Here is a 27,999-nt window from a genome sequence, read left to right as displayed (position 1 = left end):
AATCCGATGATGTGAGGGGTATATTTTCTGTCCATGCCTCATTACTTCAGAATGACATTCCTGGAACTTCATTTACTTTTTCCCTCCTTCCCTGAAGCACCATATTTTTTCCCATCTACGTTATGCATGTCATAAAAAAAGCAATTTGCTATTATATGTGGCATAAGGGCAACATGTTTCCTAGGAGGTAAATAACAAGGTCCCCCCCTCCTGATGTTGAGTTTAGGGATCATGTCAAAATTTCCCAAACAATTCCAACATAGCCCACCTTGCATTGGAAATAAGGAATATAATAAATATATTTAGATTCATTTTGCCATGGCTAAATTTTTATTTTCTCATTGATCATCTAAATAAAATAATTAAAAAGCAAAGCCCCAAACCCTCTTGAGTTTAAAAAAGATCCACATCTCAGTTTTGTGCCTAGCATACTTTAAATCTTTCATCTATAACTGAGTAGCAGTTTACATCTTGATCCAGACTTATTTGTCCTTTGAGAATAAGGAAATTCATTCTTTAAATGCAGTGATGAATTTATCTATTATAGGTTGCTGTAGTTGTACAGCAAATCCTCAGCTAGAGTAAACAGAGCTGAGCCTGATGAGTTTGATTTTCCATACAGTGCACTAGGTAATGTGAGGTTTGTAATATTAAAACATCCTGAAAGCTTTTCTGAGTTGACTTAGAACCCGATTTTAATCTGTGTAATACAGTATTCCCGTTAATAATAATATATAATTAAGACATCCGTTAAAAATCCATAACGTTAATTTAATGGAGAAAATCTAATACAGTTCTATTGGAATTTTTACGTTAAATTAACTTTAACGGGCTTTTAATGGATGTCTTAATTAGATCTCATTATTATCATGAATATTCCACAAATTAAAATTGGGACCTCTAAGTTTTAATGAAAAAAGTTACAGGAACAAATTTTAAATTGAAGCCCTCCCCTCCTACCCTACTGGGTTTCAGCTGATTTTAAAAGTAAGCTGTGCTTTGTGTAGTAATAGACAGGATGAAGGCCAGATTCTGATCTCATTTGCAATAGCACAAATCCAAAGTAACCCCATTGACAGTAATGGAGAGAAATGTGGTTCTTATTATATATATAAATATATATAATAATTAATGCTCAATGATCTAACAATAGTGCTTTTGTTTAAAAATCACTCCATTGCATATGTCTTGTCATATGCACTAATGGAGACTTAAAAAATATATATATCTGAGGAATAAAACAAACTGAAAATAATCCATTTTAAACAAATCTTTGGCAGCAACTTGGTTAAGCATAATTATTTGAACAACTTGCACAGAAGATTAACATTGTTCAGAGTTTTTTTGGCTCAGAATCTATTTTAACTTAATAATTCTTCTACTTACTGTGATGTATTGATCCCTAGTGCAATGACTGGATTGAGCAACCCAGGTGCAACAGTAATAGCTGCACTGAATAGAAACATTTCCTTTAGACAAACTATCCCAAAGGGGTTATAAATAGGAAATGGACATTACCATGAAAAGCAAAGCTTCCAGTGTGACGGCATCTTGTGTAGCACACTTGGACATTAAACTATGAAGAAGTATACTTTTTTTTCCTGTCAAGTGTTACAAATTGATGAAATAAGTACATCAGTGTTCTCAGTCATTATCTTACTTCAGTGGCACTTTGTTTTAGTGACAGCAAAAAGGGACAGTGGAGATTAGACAGCCCCAGTGCAGTTTATCAATGAAAATCTAATATCGTCCATAAGCAGGGGAGTGGAAATCAATACTTCATTACCAAATTGTTAGTGAGGATGAAGAAGAATAGCTGGAGTGTTTTTGGCAGTCTTCTTGGTCCGGGTTGTCGGGAGTTCAATGTCAGGAGTGGTGTGACACGTGGAGACGGCTCAGTGCAGGAAGCCTGGGCTGGAAAGCTGGAACTAAGGCATTTGTCCTGTAATCAGAATAATAATAATATATATGTATATATTATTATACTTAAAATCATCAATCTAGGTTTTATCAAATATATATTTTTCTCAGTAATTTCCCAGCTTCAGTTTCTGTGACATCCCAGAACAATTCAGAGGCTCTCAGAAACCAGAGGTTGACCAAAAAAAGAAAAAAAAGAAAATTAAATCCATTTGTGTCCTGGGATAAGTGTCTGTAGCTCCACGTGAAGTCGAGTTGTTGCAGCTGCTTATGCCATATCTGAATCTGGCCCACCAAGTCCATCACCCTGCATGTCCCAAACATATACTAGACTTGCCATTCTCTAGCAATGAGCATTACCTGTTTGGTACAATGAACCTTGTGTTACTCTGATCAAAGGGATGTTGTAAGATCCAGGCTGCATGGATATTTTGGTATCTATTCACACTGCCTCTAAACTTGGAGGCCACCATCATGTTATTTCTGGTCATTCCTGGAAATAATGTTCCCGTCCCACAACCCAGCTCTCTGCTACTAAAACTGTGGCTCTTCCATGAAAAATTGTGCTATCCCACAGCCACTGAACATGCTAAGTGGCTTATTTTGTGATGTGACTTCTAGATGTGATGTGACTTTTACCTAATTTTAAGTTGTGAGTTTAAAAGTTTAATTCAAATTTGAGTGCTTTTTGGCTTAGGTCCTGGGAGCAAGAGACTGAGAAAAACAGACAAAAAACACACAGTGGAAAAATAAGATGAAAAATGGAACAGAGACTTAAACAAAGTGAAATCCAATACAGAAAGAGGGTGAAAAAAGGATCAGCAAGGGACAGAGAGAGAAATGTGTTTATGACAAAAATACAGACTATTCAAGGCCCATGTACTCTGCAGCAAGCAGGATGAAATTATGTGGAATTGTCCCTTAATCTGGCTCAGCAGATTGCAGAACCAATGGTAGTTTCATTTAAATTAAAAATAATGTGAGATTTTACAATAAATTCAATATGAAAATGAAAACTACCAACAGTAGAGTAGATTCCATGTTATTTATTTTGATGTTCAGTTTGTTTTACAACCTCCCGATGTTCGCAGACGGATGCAGAGTTTTGCATTGACCATGCACCACTGCAATGGAGAAGATGTAGGATAGAAGCTGGAGATTACCGCAGTGGGGAGGGCACCCAAGCTTTCAGGACCCAAGAATGCACAACAGGCAGTCAGATGGTGGGTAAGTACAGTAGCTGCATATTTCCACTAAAATGGTAAATGCCATCATTAATGATGACATTTTAAAATGTTGTCTTTACATTTCAGAGTCAACACTCCACTGATGTGAATGGGGTGATTCACGCCATGCAGGGCTGATGCTTCAGGTGGCTTTCTGACTGAAGGACAAACTGACTCACTTTACCCCTGCTTCACATTTTCAAGGTTTTCTTCACAGACAAGAGGGCTAGGAACAAAATTATTAAAAAATGAAAGCTTAGAGTATGGTTACCCTATAAGTGGTACAGTGGCACAGCTGTAGCTATGCTGTTGTAGCATTGTAGTGTAGACACTTTCTGCAGTAATGGAAGGGATCTTTCCATCACTGCAGTAAATCCACCCCCTCCAGGCAATAGCTAGGTTGACAGAAGAATTCTTTTGTCAACCTAGTGGTTTCTGCAGTGGGGTTTAGGCTGGCTTAACTGCATCTCACAAGGCTGCGAATTTTTCATACTCCAGAGCAACATCGCTAGTTTTAGATGTGGCCAGGCCTTAGATTCTGCAGTAAAGAAGAAGTGGATTCTGTGGCAAATTTTTTAGTTGCAGAATCACTGCACACAAAGGATCCTGAGTATGTATGCTGCACACAGACCGCACCAACTTGTGCATCAAGCTTTTGGAGGGAGTTTTCTAAACCTAATCCAGAATGAAACTCACCTGTGGCACTCTACGTTAGCCGTTTGTTAGGGCTGTGTTCAGGATGCCTACATACCCCATACAAGCTGAGAAGGCAGTCTCTGGAGTGGCCCCATACTGGCCAGAGAATATTGCTTTCAAGGCAGGCCAGGGCAGGACTTTGGGAATTTAGTCAGTTTTGTCTGAATCCCCATGCAGTGCAGACGTGATGAATAAAGGTAACTGTTTACGTATTTCAATATCAAGTCTCAGAGAGAAACAGTGTCATTAGAGAGCATGAGCATAATAGGTTGGTTTTCAAATGGTATTCGTTAGGAAAGCTATGTTGCTGCCTGGGCTTTTATTGTAGTGTGGCTCAACTTTCAATATCAAGAAAGGTAAAGTATATAACTTTAATTATGGTCTAAAAATTCCTTTGGTGCTGTTCATTATGCTGGTCTTGTGCAGCATATGTGAAGCATTAGATGCAAAGACATTGAGATTTTGCTTTTATTTAACATTAATTATCAAGCCATCAACAGATGTAAAAGTTATATCTATTTTAATGCAGATGTGTCAGGACTCAAAATTCCTTCCCGTAAGCACCTTCCCACTCATACAGCAAACACTCTCCCTCTCATCATTTGAATCCCACCATAAAATTTCTGTGAAGCCTTTTGAAGAGCAGTTCTTCAGCGTGTCTGCAATTTGAGATTGGACAGTTAACCATTTGTCAACAGCTAAGGGGCGTGTGTGTGTGTGTGTGTGTGTGTGTGTGTGTGTGTATGTGTATGGAATCAGAACTGCTCAACTGTGCGTCATAGGCCCTACACTGCCCTCAGTTCCATGCACGAGGCACTGCACTTTATCTGCCTTCTCTCTCATCCCAATCAAAAGTTATACTAATTGCACTGCAGTTTACATCCAGTTGGTATGATAGAATGTGTTGCCTATGCTTCTCACATCAAACCTTTTCCATGGAGATTTATATCACAAATGGTTTGTCAGAACCTATGGAAGAACTATGGCCCTCCAGACCCAATAGGACAGGGGTTCTAAAACTGGGGGTCGGGACTCCTCAGGGGGTCGCTAGGTTATTACATGAGGGGTTGTGGGCTGACAGCCTCCACCCCAAACCCTGCTTTGCATCCAGCATTTATAATGGTGTTAAATATATAAAAAAGTGTTTTTAATTTATAAGAGGGGGGTCACACTCAGAGGTTTGTCTTGTGAAAGGGGTCACCAGTACAAAAGTTTGAGAACTACTGCAATAGGATGATGGCAGACTCATCTGTTTACTGTTTTTCCCTACAGTGTCAGGCCTTCTTAAAAATAGTTTTACCAATTCTTTATCAATTGGATAATAATAATAATAACAACAACAATAATTAATAAATAATATAATTAATTTAAAATGATAATGCTTAGCTCTTATAGGACCTGATCTGCCCATTGAAGTCCATGGAAGACATTGACTTCCATGAGTTTTGGATCAGACCCATATAGTGCTAAAACAGTTGGATATAAGATGCTAATTTGCAGCACTACAGAAAGACACAGGCAATTGCTATGGGGTTAGCAAACGTTATTTCTAGATGTCATTTTTTACCTATTTTTGTTACACTTTCATGGCAGCAGAAAATCTGTTCCTTAAAGAATAAATGTTCATATGTACAATATCCAACTAGTAAGGAAGAAAGATCTGGGTGAATTTTGCTTGATGTAAGATTCTTTTGACAACTAATGATAATATTACAGACTCTAAATGCTGTATGGTTATCCATAATTATAACTGAAGGTATGTCAATCTAAATATGCTACTTTAAATTATTTATGCTGATTATACAAAGCATTTCCTCTATCTAAGTTTTGTCTACATATCCATAGTAAAGCCTAATAGCAGGAATAGCCTTACAGAAGGGCATTTAATAGCACACTACAGTTTCATAGAACATATTTTAGTTTACAAAACAGAAATTCTTGTATGATGAGCAAAGATGGTTATGGGTTAAAAATAATTATTATTAATGCAATTTTTTGTAATAATATTTTGCATCCATTTAATATATGTTCCAACTCCCATTGTAATCAATGCAGAGACTCTCAATGATTTCATTTATCAGAGGGGTAGCCGTGTTAGTCTGGATCTGTAAAAGCAGCAAAGAGTCCTGTGGCACCTTATAGACTAACAGATGTTTTGGAGCATGAGCTTTCGTGGGTGAATACCCACTTCGTCAGATGTATTCACCCATGAAAGCTCATGCTCCAAAACATCTGTTAGTCTATAAGGTGCCACAGGACTCTTGGCTGATTTTAATGATTTCATTGAGATCAGATCCATATTGCACTTCCTCTTAAGTTTCCTATAGTGTTTCTGAACTACATTACATATATGATGGAAGTGGCAATCAACTACTCTATAACAAACACCCCAAGGAGAGTATGAGAAGAGGTGAGATTTTGGTGAAGGATATCAGGGCAACTCACCACTGATCTTTAATCTCTATGCAGAGCAGACAGGGCCTTGGATATTAAATCTTTGTGATATCACACACACAAGGCCTTGGATATTAAATCTTTGTGACCACACACACATACACACACAATGGGAGATGCACTTGGCATTGTTTATTTAAAAAATCGTTTGCTGCCCATGAAATAACTATCGGAATGAGTGACAACACAAAGGAGGAGAAATTTGTTCTACAGTCCAGAAAATATTGGAATGCTTCAATCTGTATGCAAAGGACACTACGGTCAACAAACATATGGGGGATCTTGAGTTCTTGTTGATTGGGATTAAGGAAGCTACATTTGGAAGATACTTGAAGGATATTAAATTTGCATCCATTTGAGAAGAATCTTTCTAGAAAACACAGTTTAAGAGGCTGAAGGATGGACAAAAGTCCGGAGGATTTCACTACCAAGATCATCACAATTATCACAATCTCTCTGTTAAAGTCAGTGGAGTTATGCTGATTTACACCGGTTAAGGGTCTGGTCCATTAATTGCAAACATAAATAATCTCCTTGAAATGTATTACACTGAATTTTTTCTCTTCCATTTTCTGAGTCTCTCTTGTTCTGATTTCTGTGGAAGCTTTGCTATAGGGTTCCCCACTTTGACCCTGATTCAACAAAGTTCTTAAGCATATGCATAAGTACTTTACTGAATGGGGGCATTTGTGACCAGACAATACAAGCTTGCAGAAGCCATTCAGTTCTTTGTCAGCTTCTGGTCAGGAAGAGGCTGGAGCACTGGACTGAGAGTCAGAGGGCCTGAGCCTGTTGTGAATGGTTTTGGGCAAATCACATCCCCTTTCTGTGTCTCTGTTTCTCTTCCTACCCTTTGTCTGACCTGTCAGTTTAGACTGCAAGTTTTTGGGAATAGGGACTGTCTCTTACTATGTGTGTGTACAATGCCTAGTACAATGCCAAGTCCTGGGGTGAAATCAGAAGTCAGTGGAAGTTTTGCCATTGACTTCAAAGGGGCCAGGATTTCACTCCTGATTTCATCTGGGGCCTTTAGGTGCCGCTAGAATATAAATGCTAGTTAACAAATAAATAAAAATACACCTGACATCTAACAGGCACAGACAAAGAAATACCCTGACATTTGACTAGTCCCCTCTAATCACTTGTACACAGGAAAGAAACACACGCGTATGTGGAAGGATGGCAAGCTTGAAAAGAAAAAGGCAACATAATTTAATTTGTTGTTGTTTCCATAAATAAGGCATAGTCACCAATTTTGTGGTATATTTGAGAGCACATATTATTGACAGCATGTTCCTAAAGACAAAAAAAGTGTCTTTTTGGCTAGTTGCTGCATTTTCTAAAAAATTAAATTGTTCATTGTACAGGGCACCATCTGCCCTCTCTGGAAGATACTTAGTTGCTGGAAGCTATATTGAAAGGTGGACGACAAAATTGACTTCTGGTTTCTTTTCAACTAGCAACTGTCAATACAGGTCACAGGCAAATTGTGACCTTTTCTGGGTGCTTTTGTTTAGACCTCATACTCCAGTGTAAGTGTTGTTATTAGTCTATTGGGTTATACAGTAAAAATAAAAGGTCTGCACCAAAAGGTTCATGAGACACTGGGTGCCTTGAGGCACTCAGATATGACAGTGATGGGGGACATAGACAGATAGAAAAGTGACATTTGAGGTAAATGTAGATTACTTTGCTGATCTTCTCCTCTGACCAGGATGTGTGGGGACAGTGGAAAGGCACGGTGATAAGTTTTAACAAAGGGTATATCTATACTGTGGGAAAAACCCGTGGCATCAAGTCTCAGAGCCTGGGTGCATTGACTTGGCTCACAAGGCTCGGGCTGTGGGTTTAAATATACCAGTGTAGATGTTCAGCCTTGAGCTGGAGCTGGGAATCCGAGATCCTCCCTCCTCACCAGGTTCCAGAGCCAGGATTCTGGCCCAAGCAGGAACGTTTCCACTGCTATTTTTTGTCCTACAACCTGAGCTCCACAAACCGCAGTCAACTGATCCAGAATCTGAGACTTAGTGCATTGTAAACATACCCTCAAATTATTAGAATAATATTCTCCCTCTTTCCTGTCACCCACCACTTGCTGCGAAAGGTTCTTCATAGTTTCAAGTTAGCTCACAATAGCTCAGAATGAACACCACACAGATATTTCCCTGAAAAAGCAGACAATGTCAGAGCTGTGAAAAAACTCTGGGAGTTTGCGTAACAAAAAATTAGCCTAAATGTTTAAAAAAAAGTTTTGTGAAATTTTGTAAGTTGCACATAAGATCAAATTCTAGCTAATTTTCTTCTGATGATTTTCACATTTTTTGCAATGACAGCAACTGCTGCTATCACAGTAAAATATGAAAATAGACTGTGCCAATTATAACACCCCTGAAAATCAGCAGAAATTTTGTATATGAAAGGATTTGTTTAAGTTCAGAGAAAATGAGTTTGCCATGAAGTTTGTGAATTCCAGTCAGTTTAAATAGTTTGTTTCAGTATCTTTCTCACATGCATCCTACGAAGTGGGTAGTCACCCACAAAAGCTTATGCTCCAGTACGTCTTTTAGTCTATAAGGTGCCACAGGACTCTTTGTCACTTTTCTCAAAATGTTTCATTGTAACAGAATGAGAAGATCTTTTCAAAACAGAAAACTCTTTCTTATGGGAAATACTTGCAAAACTACATTGTTGAGCAATTGCTATTTTAGGGTTTGGGTTTTTGGCCTTTTGCAAATCCAGCCAAAATCTGAAATGTGCAAGTTTCACTTTTGAAATGAGACTTTTCACTCAGTTCTATGCATAGTCCCCTCATACTGACTCCTATAGATGGTATTCCCAGCCCATTCAAACTACTCAGTCAGGAAGTCAGCAGTGATTATTGATACAAGGTATGTGCCAATGTATCATTGCTCTTGAGCCTTCAAACATTTGCATGTGTGCTCAACTTCACATAGGCAAATGGTCCTGCTGAGCTCAGATGTCTGCAGGATCAGAGCCTTCGGGTGGGAGTCACCAAGGTATCTAATTGCCTAAATACCTTTGTGAATCCCACCCTGAAGAGTTTAAACAGGCATCTGGAAGACTTCTTAAATCACTCACCTTGCCTTTTCAGATTACATTCTGCAGGATGAACTAGTCAGCAGTGCTGGGGGGATGACTACATTCATTAATGCAGAATACACTACTTTTCTCTGTCTTTTGGAGAAAGCCTGTATATAGAAACCTCCCCACTTTAAAAAAATAGTCAGTGTGCTGGCTGGCTCTTGAGCAAATACAAGTTAAATCACTGACACTGTGTGCCAGAGCTGCACATACTTTTCCACTGCTGATTTATCTGCAAAATATACCACATGCCAGTTGCTTGAATTAGGATCGTGGGGAGAAGGGAATCATTAGAGAATACGAGAAAGCCCAAAGCATAAAAAAAACTTCTCCTTTTGACTCCTCCTCCCATGCCTGCTTTATTTCCTTTTCATGCGCTGACAGTGCTGATGAGACAATAGATGATACAACCCCAAGCAATTGCTTTTTGAGTAATATCTTTAGGGACTGAAAAACTGACCACACTTTTTGGCTTCCAGGAAGGCCTAGTGACCCAGTATTTGGTGATACTGGTGGGCATCAAGGCTAGTCAGGGTTGGACATTTCATTCCCTGTATGTTTCCTTTGCTAACAAAGTGCCTTGAAAAGCCAGGTAAATTAGACTTGGAGAAAGGGACACTGCATCTTTGAGTAATGAGGCTGGGAAACAGGGAACACATTTTCCACTAGCTCATGTCTCACTGTATGGCATTCCGATTTCGTGACACTTCATAATAAATCATTGCTTATCACTCACAGGGGAACATAACATGGCTCAAGTTAAGATTCGTTAGTGATTGTAAAGAAGAAACATGAATTGCTCTGTATCAGGGCTTTTTTGATCATCTTTCTGTCCACAGCAGGCATTTTTTATATCGTTATATTTACTGTAACTGTTGTTTAAAGCATAAATAAAAAGGAAGGAAAGAGCAGAAAATATGAATAATGAAAATAAATTTATTTGTCTTATTTATGTGTTTATGTAAGCATTTGACAATTACTTTGCACAGCAGTTTGTATCCAGTGTCATAGACTGCTGCACCAACAGAAGTTTTGGAAGCTGAAAAGGGTAGGGTTTTTTAAAAAAGCACTAAATGCCAATACATTCATCTCCTCAGGCTGAGGAAGAAGGTTCTAGCAGGCATATGAGCCAGTCTCTTGAGTAGAGTTTGCATCATGGTGTCACCCACAATGAAATGCAATGTTAAAGACAAGAGGCTAATTCTCCTTGCACTCTGGCCCCTTTACGCGGCTCTGGCAGCATACAGGGAGCAGAAATTGTCCTGCTGGTGTAAACCTGCTAGAGTGCCTTTATTATTTTCAGCTTGCTGGGGGCAGGCCAGGAGTGGGAAGGGAGGAGAGGAGGTGAACTGGAGGGAGGAGAGAATGGCTGGAATGCTCTGTGCTAAGCCCATTCTTTGTTTCCCATGGCCCATTGGGAACAAGAATAGAATTGAAAGTAACTAGGATATTGGAAGTACAACAGTGGCTTAAAAGTACCTTTGCTTTATCCCTTCAGATTATGCAAGCTTAGGGATGGAGAAATAGAATAGAGGGCGAAATGGTCCAAATTCTATAAATAGCCTCAATATTACAGAGCTGGTTGGAAAATGGGAAACAATTTTCACAAAAATGTAACCAAAAATTTTAGAGAGACAAAGTGGGTGAGGTAATATCTTTTATTGGACCAACTTCTGTTGGTGAAAGAGACAAACGTTCAAACTACACAGAGTTCTTCTTCAGGTCTCTCTAATATCTTGGAGCCAACTCAGCTACAACAACACAACAAACATAAAATATTTGTCTCTCTTTTTCATTCAAAAATTTCAATCCTCAATTAAAAAAAAATTGGCATAGATTTTGGGAACGGCCTAGAACTCTGGGAAAGCACCAGAGTAATCAAATTAAGTAAATATTTACCACAATTATTTTTCTGGGTTATTTCCCTTTAAGTAAGTCACTATTCACTCTGTGCAATTGGTCAGTTAAGCCACATGGTATTTTTATTGCTCTCTGATTGAATGACTCCCAAAACCACATAGAGCTTTCAATATGGTTGCCAGATATATAGCTGTGGATGCTCATGTGAATAAAATCTTGCATAAATTCTTTCCACAAACATTCCCATGCACAAAAATTTGCTTACTATCTTTCTTTAATTCTAATTCTTTAATTTTAGTTAAGTGCATCTATGCAAATACTTTTAGCATCATTTGCCCAGACTTAATATTGATCCGATATCAAACTAGACCCAAATTCTGTAAACACTTATACTCTGCTTTTATGAGTAGTTCTAAATGAAATCAAAGGAACCATTCACAGGAGTAAAGGTAAGCATTAGATCTGGGAGGGAAATGGATTTTCCAGTTCGTGGGAAATTCCACAATTTCTGGTTGTTTTTTTTCCCCATTTTGAAATGGAAGACAACAAAAAGATTTCCCATGAAACAAAATAATAATAATAATAATAATAATAATATAATAAAACACATTGTTTCAGATCTATTGAAACATTTCAAAACATTTCAATCTGATTTTTTACCTTTAACTTTTTATATTTTATTTTAAAACAATGCAGTTCTTTTCAAAAAGTCAATCTGAAAAAAAAATTGGACTGTTCATCATGAAAATGTTGAAATAACATTGATATTATTAAAATGTTTTAGTTCATTTTTAAATGAAATTTCATCAAAACTGAGAACGTTTTTGAAATGTTTCAATTTGAATGAAAACAGCACTTTTTGTTAAAAAATAATTTCAACAAAAATACTCCAACTAGCTCTAATATGCATGTTCATAAGTGTGAGCAGGCTCAGGGCCTTAATTTGATATTAAATATCATATAGCGTGAGACCTGATCCTCTCTTACTCACACAAGTAATCCCAATGACCTGTGGGAATAGTTGCGTGAATGAGGATCACACATGTGAAAGGGTTTGCAAATCTCTCTACCTGACATTCAACAGGACCTACATTTGGGGGTAATGCTTGAGGTAGTCTTTGATTTCTGGTGCTCTTTCTTGGACACAGTTTAGCTCCCTGTGCTCATGTTCCAGTTCTTCTGGGACTTTTTCCCTGTGCTAGGAAAGTCTTCTGTTTTCATATGTAGCAGATTTTATATAAGGACAGTTAAAATATGAAACACATGCTACATTTCTGAAAAGAAAAGGCTATCGTGCTCTCTAATCTGTTAGAGCACATACTATGTAATGTGCTGTATATTACTTGAGCACCTGTTGCCACAAACTGATGGTTACTTGTACACAGAAAGATTTGATGTGCTAAGAAGAGATGTGCAGTTTTTCCAATGCATGGTGACATAAGGTCTAATCTGATCTCACACTGGTTTAACTCCAGTGTAGTCAACAGAGATAATCTTGATTTACTCTGGTTTAACTCAGAAGCAGACCCAAATTCCCTGTAATTTTTGTAAGGGTACTGCCTCTACCAGGATTCCTATTTTTTCTCCCCTGGAACTGAAGATGCCATTAAAAAAATATCATCTATTATCCCACTATCTCAAGTTTTATCTTCAAGAAGATGATGAATTACAATAATTTTTATTTTCCTGCAAAAAATGGCTTAAGAACAATCATGTGTTGAACCTGGGACCAGGCAAAGTACTGTCAAAATGTTAATTCCATCACAAACCATGGCTGGTTTAAAAACAGATATTGAAACAGGGGAATAAATATTTGACAATGCTGTTAAGGCACCTTCGCTAACGATTTTTGAACAACCTCCAACTGAGGTCTAATGCCTGCAGTATCCATAAACAACTCTATACTGTCCAATTAGGGAGACAAAGACATAGAGTCCTGTCAGGAAGATTTGCATGGCTAAGTGTCTGAGATCAGAGAGACGATGAGGGATCGTTCGGAGTGATGGGGGATGCACAGAACGGATGACTATCATTACGATATTACAGAGGCTTACACCTTCCCAATTACTGGCAGGATTCATTAATTACTGCTGCATTTCGCTAATAGAATCCTCTCTCTTTGCCTTATCGCTGCCTTCCCTCTGTCTACGTAAACCCACAACTCAGCAGTCAATCACCTATGAAAAATTACCCTGTGTAGCTTCTCGTGGCCTATTTAAAATGAAAAGGCAATTGAATAAGAAATAAAGAACAAAAAAATAAGGGTTTTAATGCAGATGTGTAGGAGCTACAGACGCAGCATCATATGGGTTTAGAATTTTTTTTTTTGGTCTGAACTGTTGGAGAAAAGTATCTGTGGCAGCTGCAGAGAGAATACTTCATAGTGGGTTTAAAAGCACAATGAAAGCATTTTGCACAGACGCACGCACACACACAAACTATAGGCAGATTGCAAAGTGACAATTACTTAAGGCCTGCTAGGCTGAAGTTCCACAACTAAGATTGGTGAATATTACAGGGACTTGATGCCATTGCAATCGACTCAGCCCCATTAAAGATAATGGTGTGAGCATTTCCATGCTGTCATCATGTTACTATCAACAGCATTATCTGTATCAACTGCTTTTACAATTATGCACAATGACTCTTCCCGCACAAAGATGTAGCAACCACTAAACTCGTTTTCTTTTTAAATACACTGAACAGAGCATAGATTTCAATCCTTCATCTGTTCACAGATGAAACAACATTTCCAAATCATCACTGATAGCATTTTTTCCCTTCCATTCTAAGGACGGCCAACTGTTCTCAGTGATTTCTATTACATTTCCTACCTATTATTTCATGTAATGGCATTCCTTAAATTTTAAATTAGCTTTGAAGAATAAAAATAATTGAATTCCTGCTGTTTTGTGTACATAGAGGGTGACAGGAGCTAATGTGATAATTTAAACTGTAAATGAGTCTTCACTTTGTGTTCATTAATTACAGCTAATTACTGAATTACAAACCTTCTTGGTTAGGCACTGTTATGTATTCATGTAGCATGTTGGATCTCCAGCTGGTAGAAAACTGTTTTATAGACTTACAAGCTGACACACCAAGCTACCACTGAAACAATTCAGCTTGAAAAATAAAGGAGGGGTGTGTGTGTGTGTATGTGTGTGTGTGGGGGGGGGGAGGGGGTTTGTAATTGCTACTGTTCTTTTGAATTAAATGAATGATGAGAAACTGTCCTTCAAATGTGAACCTTAGGGACAGAGGATCCAGTACATGTAATTAAACCATATATGTTATGGTGGGTAGCATATAATTAATGTGCGTGGAGTAAAGGGCCTGATTCTGCTCTTTTTTACACTAGTGTCGCTTCATTGACTTAAACTGAGTTACTTCTGATTTACACCAATGTAAATGCGATGAGGATCAAGCCCTTCAAATATGGGCCAAATCTAGCACAAATTCTTCAGCAAGGTTGGCTGCAATATAAAATTGAAGAGTCAGCAAGAGCTCAAGAGCTATATTATGGTCCATATGTAATGATATATTACATATCCATTGTACTGACTCATATAGGATAGCATATCATAAACTATTGGGGTGACTTACTCAACATGGTTTGGATTTGATGGTGTTGTCCAAAGAAATGTTTAGCACATCCCATGTCTGCTGATGTTCCATATTAAAGCCAAATGTACTAATCAACTACCCTACCATGCAAAACAGGCGAGCATGTGGGCAACAGAACACTGGGAATATCACAGTGACAGATACTGCCATACGAGCATCACAAGCTACAGTATGTGGTGTCTAGATACAGTACTGTGATGACAGGCAAATAACAATTAAATAGGTAGACAGATGCCCATTTTCTTAGCACAAGCTTTTTTCACCTAGTTTTGGATGCTCTAAACACACACATTCCCCCCCCCCCCCACAAATCTGTATTTACTGTGTAATGGTCCCATCAAATGTGTCATGGGCAGAGCACATGCACCGTTTTAATCCAACTCCTGCACATGTCTGAGAGAGAACGTCAGTAGTCTTTCTTGTGTAATCCCTGTACCACATGTCCCACAGCAGCAGCAGTAATCCAAAGACAAAAAATCTGTGCTTTACACTCAAAATATATCACAGTGGGGGAAGCCAGGGAAGTGTTGTAACTCATGCCTCCTTGGTGTGGTGCTCTGTCCCCCTCTAGTGGCACCTAGCCCAGCTAGCGATTGATGAATCCGCTACAGCCTTGCTTTAGAGATCTGTGTCTTTTAGTTCATGCAACAGAGGTCAGACACTAAAAGATCCCAGGTTTGATCCCGCCTGCCGACGACTGGGGAGGTGAGGTCTGTCAGTGTTACAGTAGCAGGAAACTTTTCTTCCCCCTCTGGACTTGCAAATAGCCAGGGCAAAGATACTTTGCAGCACACTGGCCCTGAGGAGACATTGATGGGCTTTGAACTCAGCTCCTGCCCAGTTTGGTGCAACATCCTATAACAGGGCCAGAACAACTTTTAATGGCTGAGTAATGAACTACCAAAAATAAGGTGGAAGCTCCTCAGCGAGTATAAAAATAAATACTACTACTTTGCACTTGTACAGTGCAGTTTGTCTAAAGAAAGTGGAAGTGACTTGTCCAAGTTCAATCAGCAAATCAGTGTTAGCCTCAGGAACATGTCACTATGACCTTCCCAGTTCTCCTTCCTAGCTACTTTATCATGCTACCTCTTCTCTAACAATCATGTACACAAAAAAACAAACTACTACAATAAAGGAACCAAAGATGATGTTGGCAGAAATTCCTCCCTCTTTGTGGATAATTGCTACCTCTTCTCCTATGATGACAATAACGTACATTAATGTACTATTAGCACCTTTCATTCCAGAGTGTGCTTTATACAGGAATTACTTTACTCACTATCATTGAAATGCCACCATATCTCAGGTAAATATTGTAACTCACTTTTATTGTGTCATTGAAAAATGGCACCTCTTTCTCTCTCTCTCTGTGCATATATAAGGTTTAAGAGACTAACACTGTAGTTTATATAAATATATTTTAGGACATGCAATGGGTTTGTAATGGTGCACACTGGAATTACTAATTCTTGACATAGTGCTTTGGGAATGATGATGAAAAATACAGCACATACTTAAGTACCAACTTTGTGTAGCATCAGGTGTAGCAAAGTATGGACCTTCTCATTGGTCATGATTACAGTTTGTGAGAATACCTACTGATACATACATGATTGTAGCTTTGCTTCAGGGTCGGTCAGATGTTTACTGGCCTTCCAAAGTCTAAACTCTACTCTGAAGGTGACTGATATAACTTTAACTCACCACTTAGCTGAAACCAATTACATGATACATATCATTTGTTTTGTAGCTTAAGCACAGGGCTTACTCATACTGCTGGAGATGCAAGAATTAGGCATGAAATAAATTCTTAAATATGAGCGTTGCATCATCCATTTGTCATAGTGGCACCTGTTTTGGTAGTATGGATAAGGGAAGAAGCTGGGATGAATCATACTGTATGTAGTTTGCATTAAATCTGCCCACTTGTGAACTACTCAGCTTCAGATCTGTGCACTTGCTAGCATCCATCTTTGGGAGGAAAGCGGTAGAGAGAGATTGCCTTAACTTTTGAAATTTTACCTCTAAGATCTGTTGCTTCAAGGATTCCCCCCCCCCTTTAGATTCCTGCAGGGGTTGTGGGGATGAAGAGGCTTAGGGTAGAACCGCACTTCTATTCAAAAAGGGTTGAGTCGCTTTACGAGCATGATCCGCCAATCCGTAATCAAGGGTTAATTTCACAGCTCACTGCTTCATCTAGCATAATATCCATTCAGACTAATTAAATCTGTCTAATAATGTGAATGTCTTTGTCTTTGTTCTTTCCATTCTTTGTTTTACACCCTTCACATCTCATCTCCAGAACTACACGCCATCACACTCTACTTGACAAGCAGAATCCATCCCTAAAATTAAAACATTCCTGACCTATCTGTGATGACAAGGCAAGCGAGCTTCACAGCGCTGCGGCCCATGAAGGGAGCTGACACATTTGTTTTTAATTTCAAAAGAGTAGAAAGTGAAGATCTGACCCCGTCAATCAGGCCTCGTGACAAGTTTAATCATTGCTGCCCCACAAAAATCACGGCTAAATAGGAATGCAAATATCGTATCACAGGGCTCTTATAAATGCTAATCAAGGAGAAGTAATCAACTGACAATTTCACTGATCTCCTTTCTGAAGGAGTCAGTCAACGAACTGTCTCTGGACCACAAAGAGAAGAAAAGACAAAAGGCATAGATGCCGTTTCCCCAAAAAAGTCCTTTTTCAGGGTTTTTTTTCCTCTGAAAAAAGAAAAAAGAAACAAAAAGAAAGAGAACTCACTCTTTTTGATCCTTCTCCAAACTTTAAAGCAAAGCTGTTTCTCAGGAACTTACACAGATACATGTCAAGTATACTTTATTAACAGCACCCTACAAGTGTGAAGGAAGCTCACGGAAACGTCTACTAAAATAAAAATCATCATTTGTCTTTGTCATTAATCCATCTTCAAATTCTCTCACATCTTAAAGGATCCTGTCCCTGTCCCTGGGCAATGCATATAGCGCTATTTGGAGTTTTAGAAGGAGAAAGCTAATAGTGGGGATCACAATGTTTTAACTTTCTGCTCCCTCCTCCGGCCAAAAAAACTCCTGCTTTGAACTTCTGATAAAAAGGCTATCTTAAAAGCTGCCACGAAGTTCTAAATCAGAAGAGCCTTCTCTTTTATGAACATTTAAATATGGGTAAGGAACATAGGGTATATGCTTATGACACACTTTCAAACAGAAACCCTGCATAGCAGCAAATAGTGATCATTTGATTTCCTCTTTCCCCTCCACCTCTCCCCCTACCTTCAGGAGACAATACAGAAGAACCTAAGACAGTAAGATTTACAGGGTTTTCTGTGCTGTTCACTTCTAGTATTTGTATTGTGGTAGCTCCTAAAGGTACCATCGAGCATCAGAATCCCCTTGTGCTGGGCACTACTGTACACACACATAACAAAAGGACACTCCCTGTACCATTAAGCTTAGCGCAAAGCAGTATACTGCAGTCTAGACAAACAGCATGTGACAAGATCTGGTGTCTATCCTGCTTTGAAATGGGAGTAGCTCAACATGCACAAGGGAACTTTTAGTGCACAGTAGCACGGTCCACACAGACATGGCACGACACGTTAGTGTGAGGTAGATACACAGCCCAGCTTGTCATGCACCAACTGTTCATCAAGACAAGCCCAGAGTGTTGTCAGAAGTTGAGCTCTAAAGAATCAAGTTGTCTAAAGGTTTTTGCTATTAAATTACTTTATTACATTGACACAATAGATTCAATGCAACAAGTATTTGAGGATACAACCAACACCTTCAGTAGAAACCAATATTAAAATTGCAGAGTGGCTAGAGCTGGAGGTATAGATTACCAGAGGGTTCATTTTTTGTTATTTTTCCATTTTCCTTGATGCGGTAACCCATGGGAATTCTATAGAGAACAGAGACAGCAGCAGTGTCGTTTTTTTCAATCCAGCCCTTGCCAGTGTGTCTCAGTCCTGCTTTGGGCAGCACCTCTCAATATCAAAGGGCAGCTCAGTCTCTGCCCCCATTCAGTCTGATTTCTTTTGCTTAGGCCTACCAGTGAAGGGGATACTCGTACACTATATTCAGACCGTCAAAGCCATTTTGCAAAGGCCTCCAAACCACCATTGGAGGTAACAAGCTTTTGTAACTCCCACCTTAAAATGGATTTGAAGTTGTAACAGCAGGCAGTGTAGTCCATGACGAACTCCCTGAGGCATCTATCCTCAAAGTGTGGGGATTATCTGGAAGTCTATTAGACCTCAGTGAAAAAAGCTGGCGACCAAGCGAAGGGATGATTTCAACAGCAGGACTCTCTTTAAAGGAAGTGTTTGGAAGGTGGGAGTAGAAAACAAAAGACAAAATTGAAAAACACTTTGCTGCTGTCGTGTCACTTAGCAACAAACCTTTCTCCTTCACAGCAGCATTGGTACAGTGGAGTGACTGCACAAGGAGCACTAGTGAAACCTGGGGATAAACAGGGAATGTAGGAAGGAAAGAAAAATGAACTAATATACCAGCTGATTATACTAAGCTTTCATTCAAACTTTAGATTCTTACATGGCAAACTCCATAGGGGTAACCTTGGTGCCCCCTACTGCAATGTAAATTATAAATACACTTTTTGGGGAAAAACAAAAGTTTAGTATTTTCTCCCAGAAGACGAGTCATTCTTTCTGTTTCCATTGCCACTTCCCAGTCCCTTTCTAACACCTCGCTCTGAGATTCCCAGTCTCCTGTTTGCTCTCTCTCCCTTTGGTTGTTGGACCTCCTTCTGCAGAAATAAGCCCCATTCTTCCAAGTTGGGCAGGTAATTGATTCTGGAGTGTGGCTCCTTCTAGCTCTACTACATGAGGGCTGAGCAGGAAGAAAAGAAGTTGTGTTCAGTTCCACTATGTGGAAGAGATGGCTGGGCCTTGCTTGAAAGCAATGTACTTGCTCTCTGTTCCAGAAAGAGGGGCACCTATCAGGTCACCTTTGAAGGGATGAAAAGGGATAGAACTGAGGCTCTTGTCCATTAAACTAGATTACTCTCCTCCTTGCCCTCACATGGGATGTCAGAGCCACTGTGCTGAGATTCAAAGTGGTAAAGATCTGAAGCTGATCCCATCACACTGAAGGCCAAGAGACTTGGAGGGTTGGTCACCATGGGGCACAAGAGGACTCTACTCTCTATGGATTCAAGCTGTCATTAAGCTGATAGAGAATCTTTAACTTGGAAAGGAGTGAAACTTCAGGGACAAATTTGAGAATGTAAAGCCCTGCAAAGTATATGAAATACCACACAAATATAGCATCAGTATATGCCAAATAAATAACATGCGTTACTAAACAGCCATGCAGTGTTGCTTGTACAATTATAAATCATTCAAATGGGAAGGAAAAATCAGAATCCATCACTGTGGGCTCGTGTTCCTCTCTCTCTTGCTGCAATTACTAAAAGGATTTTTGCATGTGGAACTGTTTTAAATGCATTTATAGAGAGCTGTGCATGACCTAATCGTCTGAGCACATGATCAGGAACTCCTGAGTTTTATTTCCTCTATGGCCTTAGGAAAGTCACTTAGGCTAAAGTAGACACTATTCCAGTATGCCTTAATTTTTGGACGTACAAACTGCAGGCCTGATTTTTAGAGCTACTGAACATGTACAGTACACATTGACTTTGGCTGGGGATCTCGATGCTTAATGCCTCTGAATATACTAGGACATACTTGGTAGCAAACAAATGTTAAAACTAAGCAGCTAATCAAATACACACACACACACACACACACACTCAAGTCTCCACAATGAATTCTAAATAAGCCTTGCCCAACAGAGAAGAATCTCTAGTTTCTACTAGCAGCTGCTTAGTAGCAAAGAAAAGTAACCCTGGTGATCAGGCCAGAGAACATGTCTAGTGCTTTCAAGTAGGTTTCCCTGGAGGAAAAAACAATAGGAAGCTGTTTGAGCAACCTAGCAGCCCAGTGCTGCCATCCCACTGCTGGCTAGTGCTGGCATTATGAGGATTCAGGCAGTAAACTTTAGTGAAGCTTTTGCTGCCCACTGCGGTGAGAAGAGGCCTAAAGAAAAATGGAGATGGTGAATGGGATTTTGGAACAAATGGGACTCAATAGTATTGATTCGTAGTGGCATTCAGATATTCTGGCGATTGTTGTGATAAAAATCCCAAGTCCATTTTTGATCAGTTCATATGGCGGATTGTTCTTGTAATGAATTTAGGCAGATAACCTGGCACACCATAACCACAGGCCATATTTAGCCTTGTATTATAGTGCAAAGCAAGAAAGCAGAATTGGAAGCAAATTCTTTCTAATATTCAAATGATCACACTTGATATTCATTGTTAATGTCTGCCAGTCTCAGATCTTCCCTCAGTATATGTGCATAGCTTCCATTAAAGCCAATGGTGAATTACTGGGCTTGGGGTCATAAATGGCCCAGTAATTCACCATTGGTTTTAATGGGAGTTGTGCATACATACTGAGAGGAGAGTTGAGATTGTCAGACTTTATATATATTCCACACTTCGTATTCGTTGTTAAAGTCTTGCCGTTGCTTTGGAATATTTTGGAAGCGTATGCTAGGGGCCAGCAGAGCTGCTTTACAATAGTGCCATCCACTAGACCTAATGATGACCAAAGAGAAATAAACATCCGAGCAAACCTATTTGTAAATTTCAGCCTCTAAGAGACTGATTTAAGAGAAGTAAATGGAACTTGCGCAATTCATCACAGAACAGGGAGCCTAATTATTTGCATCAAACTCTCTTCTTTACTCAGATATTTTAATGCCTAGTGGGGAACAGTCAATTCTACTACAAAAAATAAATCCAGTACAGTCCATAAGCCCACATGAAAAATATAATTATAAATATTCTAAGGCTATATGAAATATACATACATATGTGTATGTTACAATTTATGAAATATATGTGACAAAATATAAAATATGGCATGACTCATTATATTTATTGCATCATATAATTTTCAAATGTCATAGGAAATTGAGCAATTTTATACTATTTTTATAAATGTACTTGTAAAACCTAATATCGAGAGGAAAGGTCTTGTAGCTAAGGTACTGAAGTGGTGAGATTCAGGAGATCTGGGGTGAAATCCTGGCATCTTTGAAGTCAATGGGAGTATTGCTTCTGACTTCAGTAGGGACAGGATTTCACCCCTGCGTTCTACTCCCAATTCTGCTACAGACTTCGTGGGTCACCCTATCAAATCACTTAATCTCTCTGTGCCTCAGATCCCTGACTGTAAAATGGGGAGACTACTACTTTTATCCATCCTTTATCAGTCTCATCTATTTAGACTGTAAAGTTTTTGGGCAGGGACTGTCTCCTATTATGAGTCTGTACAGCACCTCGTAAAATGAAGCCTGATCTTGATTTTTGGCCACTAAGTGCTACTGTAACATATATGTCAAGTATCAGAGGGGTAGCCGTGTTAGTCTGGATCTGTAAAAGCAGCAAAGAATCCTGTGGCACCTTATAGACTAACAGACGTTTTGGAGCATGAGCTTTCGTGGGTGCATCTGAAGAAGTGGGTATTCACCCACGAAAGCTCATGCTCCAAAACGTTTGTTAGTCTATAAGGTGCCACAGGATTCTTTGCTGCTGTAACATATATGTATAACTGAAGATATTTCCCATAGGACAATATAAGAGATCCTTTATGGAAAGGATCCTTTGTGGCTGTCTGACTCTAATCTTTAATTCAGAATAAAGAAATCAACAGTGAAGAATTCAACCCCCTATTGTCCTCTTGAAAATCAATAATTTTAAAATTGATTCACTATAAAAAGCTACTCCTAAAGAAAAGTTTGAGAGTTGCCTATAGGAGATTTCAAGAGACAGTAAAATGGAGGAATGTTATATTGTCCTGAAATAAAAATAAATTAGGAAAAAGCTAATGTGGTGAAAAATAATCTCTACACTTCCAAAAACCATATACAGCAAATGTTTTTCATTATTTTTCTGTCATACTGAACTTTAAAAGTTACAAATTTATCTACAATGTCTGGAGTCACTCTTCAAATAGGTCTGCCTTGTGTCATTCAATCTCTACTGAATTCCATGGTATCTGGCAGTGAATGATTTTAGTGATGACTTCAAAGATCATGTTTTTTCAATAAGTAACATATTTCCTTCTATCGAACTCCAACGGTAACTGATCAATCTAGTCTCTATAGATTTAAATCAGAAATGCTCCATGATAACAGTGTGTCATAAACCAATACTTCTTTATCAACATGATACACCAAAAGAAATGCCTCAACCTTTTTGTTGTTGTTTTTACTTAAGCTGATTAGAAAGTTAGTCCTGTAGTTGATTAAGTTCTGCAGAAATTGGGCTTGTGATGAATCATTAAACAAAGACATTTTTTCCACAGCAATAAAGCCCCAAATGATTAATTAAGGGCACAATGCCAAAACAAGTGTCTTTGTTTAAAACGCAGTGGACAAGACAGGCTTGGGAAAGTTGATGTCTTAAGTAGACGCCACAACATGTTTTTAATTATGTTCAGGAAGAAGAACAAGAATGGGAATTGCCAACTGTTTGGAAAGATAATTTTTTTTTGAAGAAAGATTAGAATAAAAAAAACCAAACAGAGCATTATTGATTTAACACAAATGCCATTTGTTGGGCCTTTTGTAATTTCCTTATTAGTGTCATCATTCTGGAGTTCATATGCTCCCTTCTGTTATAGCATTTGGCACACATTCAGCTCCCAGCAATATGATACAGTAAACATGCAGTGACTGCTCATATTAAAATGTTTTATTTGTTGTAACTGTACCAATGATCAGGCAGTACAAGTCCTAAATTATCCCAACCATTTCACAAGCTAATTTGAAAGGAAGTAGCAAGTGCCCATCTTTGCAAAACAGACACACACAGGCTGAGAAGTGCAGAGCCAGTGCTGTCAGTTGGAAACAAAACAAAAAGTTCATGCAACATCAGTTCTCCACAGCTTCTTGTCAATTGCGTTCAGACTGTTCAAATAGAAGACATAAGCTCCAATCAGGAGCTGTGCAGTATGACAGATTTTTGTACTGACACCCATTTTCATGTGTTACTCCATGTTTAGGGTGCAATATAACCCCACCCCTCCACCCCCAGTCTGTTTGGGAATGGAACTTTTATAAAGCTCTCCATTCTGGGTAAGCTGTAGAAGTGGCTACCTCAAGCCTGTTCTGAAATCCCAAAACACAAACGTAGGAAGTGATTTTGCTTGCTTCAGTATTTGAGTGTGAATTTAAGATGCTGCAAACGGGCCCGATTTTAAGAGGACAAATACTCAGAACTTTCTGAAAAGGAGACGCTCCCAAATATCAACTGAATCAAATAACAAGAGTCTGGGGATTTAGAGTTCTATAGCACCTTTCCTCCCACAAGATGCCAAAGAGCTTTGCAAATTCTGGGCTTTAAAACCTGCAAATGCTTGTTCCTGCCGCTGACTTTCTCCTTTATGTGTGCAACTGCTGCCACTGTGCTTGCAAATGGCCAATGAAACAGGGGGGAAGCAATAGTTGCCATGCTAAAAGTGCTGGGCATAATTTATTTTCCCCACTGACTGATGTCAAATGTGGCAGAAGCTTTACTAACATGAAGTTCACTTACTTCATAGGGGTCTTGTTCTGCCCTTTACCTTTATGCAAACCTCCCAATGTCATCAGAGGGCGGTTGCTGTGAATCAAGGCTAGCATGTGACCCTAATTATGTAGCAAGAGCCCATGGATCATAATTAAAAATGTAATTTGGCCCTCGCCACAGAATGGGCTTGACACCTCTGGAATAGAATAGTGACCTTACAGGCTCTTCAACTCCAATTCCTATTGCTTTAATGGGCAGATGTGTAAGCATGTCATCCCTCAGTAATTACATGACCAACACGTTGCAAATACAAGGTGTTCTCTTTCCCCCTTTTTATGAGAGGATTTATATATAGATAATACTCATTAGCCTTAGTGAGACATAGCCAGGTAAATCTGCATGTATACAGGGGAGAACAGACCCTTAATTACATGTTCCTGCACATTATTTGGTAACTGTATTTAGAAGTTACAGGGCAGTTAAAAGATTAATTACCATGTAACATACAGGTTTTATTCCTCATATATAGGCAGAGGCAAAAATTAACAGATAATCATCCCTAGGCATATGATATATGAAGGCTTATCTCACAGATTGGTTTTAGTAGAGCTAGGGCACTAGATATTGACTGCTGCCTCAGGGGAAGGGAAAAGATGAGGTTAGGAGGTCGTGGGACCATTCCCCCATCTCTTTGATACACAACTCCAGTGGGTGCTGAAGGCTGCACACCATACAGATGTTGCAGCTTTCCCAGTCCCTTAGTGCCGTGGGCCACACAGCACAAATAACAAGGCACATTCCTTCCCTGGCCTGTGGTGAGTCTTGGCCCCACACCCTCTATCCACACCTGTGACTAAATATCATTTGGCTTCGACTCTCTCACAAAGGCTTGATGCTGCCATCACTGAGTAAAATTCAGCAGGAATTCCTGATGCAGAAGGAGTGGAGAGTTGGGGAAGTGTAATCAGGAGCAAGGTTCTGGAACATCCTTCAGATAACAGTGGCAGAGGCAACAACCAAACTAGCTTCGTAATGGAGCCTCATAAATTTATGAATGGGGTTGTATGGCAGAGTTGCTGTGATAGCAGGTGACTGGATTCAGTTCTCCAGGAGGCCTCCTCCAGTCCTATGTCCCTAATAAATAACCATGTACAGAAAGATGTCTAATCTATGTGGTTAGAGATATTTCTTTAATACAACTCATCAGGATCCCTTTTAGCAATAACAACTGTGTGTAAATTCTGTACGTGTCAATGGGAAATAGATATTGATAGAGTTTCCATACATGTAAAGAAAACTTGCATGAGGCAAACAAAAATAGAGAGAGCTAAATTTTCAGCCTTTTCCTTTGATATTATGTGTCCACCAGTGGATGTGCCAACAATTCATGGGCCTAATCCTGGAAAGAGTTATGAATTCCCACTGACATTGGTGCTCACTGTGTGAAAATTGAGCATTTAAATACTTATCAATGTAGTTTTGTGCACGAAGAAGAAGCTTTTTTCACAGGCATAACAGTTGCATAGGCAACTTCGAAAACACAATGGACTGCAAGTCCAGAAGTGGGCATGCAAAATAGGAGGCTGGCCAAAAATATAGCCTTTTAAAGTGCTAATGGCATTGGGTGATGGTAAAGACAAGGAGATGAGAAGTTACTAAGTATAATTATTGTAAAACAGCATGAATTTTATGAAACAATTGATAATTATATTGTTTGAAAGTATTCTGAAATTAGAACATTTAATTAAAATGTTTTGTTGTATATAAGAACATATATTTATTGAGTATAAGTAAACATCTAAAAACCAATGTGTATATTCAGAAAAAAATATTTCACATGATTATTTTGATCTAATTTCACAGAAAAAGGTTAATCTACTTTCCTTAAATTATTTAAATATAATTATAGGTAATATTTAAAAAATGGTCTTATGTGTAACTGGAATATGGGTTGGATTGATTTCAGATGTAGGACATCCATGAGATGCACACGAGTGAAATTATAATCTGGACCAAACTGCTTCTAGGATGTAAAAAAGAGTTTAAAACCTCTAATGGGTTCTATTATTTCAGCAGGGCATGCTGATGAGATTGTGCCAGACCTAAACATAGACGTGTGCTACGGTGTCACAATTGATATGAAAGAATTCTGATTGTTGCCGAGTCCCCACAACTCCTATTGAAGTCAATGGTCCAAATTTGGGGAGCTGTTGAGAGTTGAGAGGATTCATTTTAATGAAAGTTGTTGGTGCTCAGCACCTCTCAGGATTTTGCCTTTCAACAATTTTTGAAAGGTGTAAGTTCTTAATTGTTATTTCGTCCTGTGAGATCCAGGTTTATCAGTCATAGGCATCTTGGTAAGTATACAGGATATGGGCTATTTTGATTCTACAGCAGCTGGGAATACCAATGGTGCAGTTAAAATTGAGAGAGCTGAGAAATGCTGGCTTCTTAAACGATGTAAGAAAGGTGGAAAACCTTCCAATGGGACCTCTATCCTTAGCTGCGAATATGCTATTAAAAACACAAATGCTAAATTTATCTCGTTCAGTTCTGAAATTCAGAAAGGCTTCCACTGTGCTTTTTATGGAGCCAGCTAACTAAGTAGTATTAGTTTATAGTGGCCTTACATGAACTCCAACCAATGATTCACAGTAAACTAGACTCTTTCCCCTCATGACACTGTTCCAGAAAAGAGTATGTTTTTCAAACTCCAGTCTGAAAAATAAGTGTACAAGCTGGACTGAGGTTTATTGCTATATTAAGACATTCAGTTGGTTTGGCTGATGATAGAACCAGAAGACAGAAGTACATAGGGAACCTGCAAGGAAACCAAAATTGTGTTGCTCCTCATGGAAATGAGATTAAATAACAAACAAACCCTAGATGCTTCCCCTCTGTCCCTCAAAACAAAACAAAACAAAAACAAAAAACAAGACCTTGGTTACCAGATAGACTTTTTACCAGACATTACTAATGATTCAGCAGTATTTTATGATGTAAGTCTGTTCAGAGCTTGGTGGTAGCTAGAGCTATTTCATAGTGTATCAGTATTATGTCTGCTTTCCAATACTTATATAGGATACATAATTTTATAGTAGTGACAACATACCTTTAAGCCATCTCAAGAATATTTTGCAGTGCTCAGAAATGTAATGCATCAAGTGGAAATGGGAATTTCCATAAAGAAAAACAAAGACTTATTTTTTGCACTATACCAGAACACAAGAGAGATGTTATTACTTTTCCTGGTTTTGTGTACACACACACAGACACACAGACACACACAGACACAAAAAATTATATATATATATATAATATTATTGCACACAAAGTTTGGATTAGGTTATGCATCTCCTATACTGTATGGTCAAGGAATACAGACTCTGCTATATTTACAAATTAGGAAGCTAAATAACATACACTATGTAGGAGTGGTCTGTGTACATGTATAAGTTTAAAAACTGATTTCACAAACACTCATGAGACATTGGTAACACCTAGTTC

At 38.7% G+C, this 27,999-nt stretch overlaps 1 protein-coding gene across 2 annotated transcripts in view; it reads right to left on the bottom strand.

Moving 5' to 3' along the window:
* Positions 1-70: 70 nt before the first annotated feature.
* The window catches only part of TSHZ2 (teashirt zinc finger homeobox 2), a 266,188-nt gene continuing 238,259 nt past the window's right edge, over positions 71-27,999 (bottom strand). For both annotated transcript variants that reach the window (XM_050918189.1, XM_050918191.1), the window contains exon 3: positions 71-1,942. Coding sequence is in view for 1 of the 2 variants with exons in the window: in XM_050918191.1 (XP_050774148.1) it covers positions 1,941-1,942 (2 nt within the window). In the remaining variant the exon portion in view is untranslated. The remainder of the gene's footprint in view (positions 1,943-27,999) is intronic.

This window comes from Gopherus flavomarginatus, chromosome 11 (genome assembly GCF_025201925.1).
Source record: "Gopherus flavomarginatus isolate rGopFla2 chromosome 11, rGopFla2.mat.asm, whole genome shotgun sequence".
In the NCBI taxonomy this organism is placed as follows: Eukaryota; Metazoa; Chordata; order Testudines; family Testudinidae; genus Gopherus; species Gopherus flavomarginatus.
This window is presented reverse-complemented; position numbering and strand designations above follow the sequence as displayed.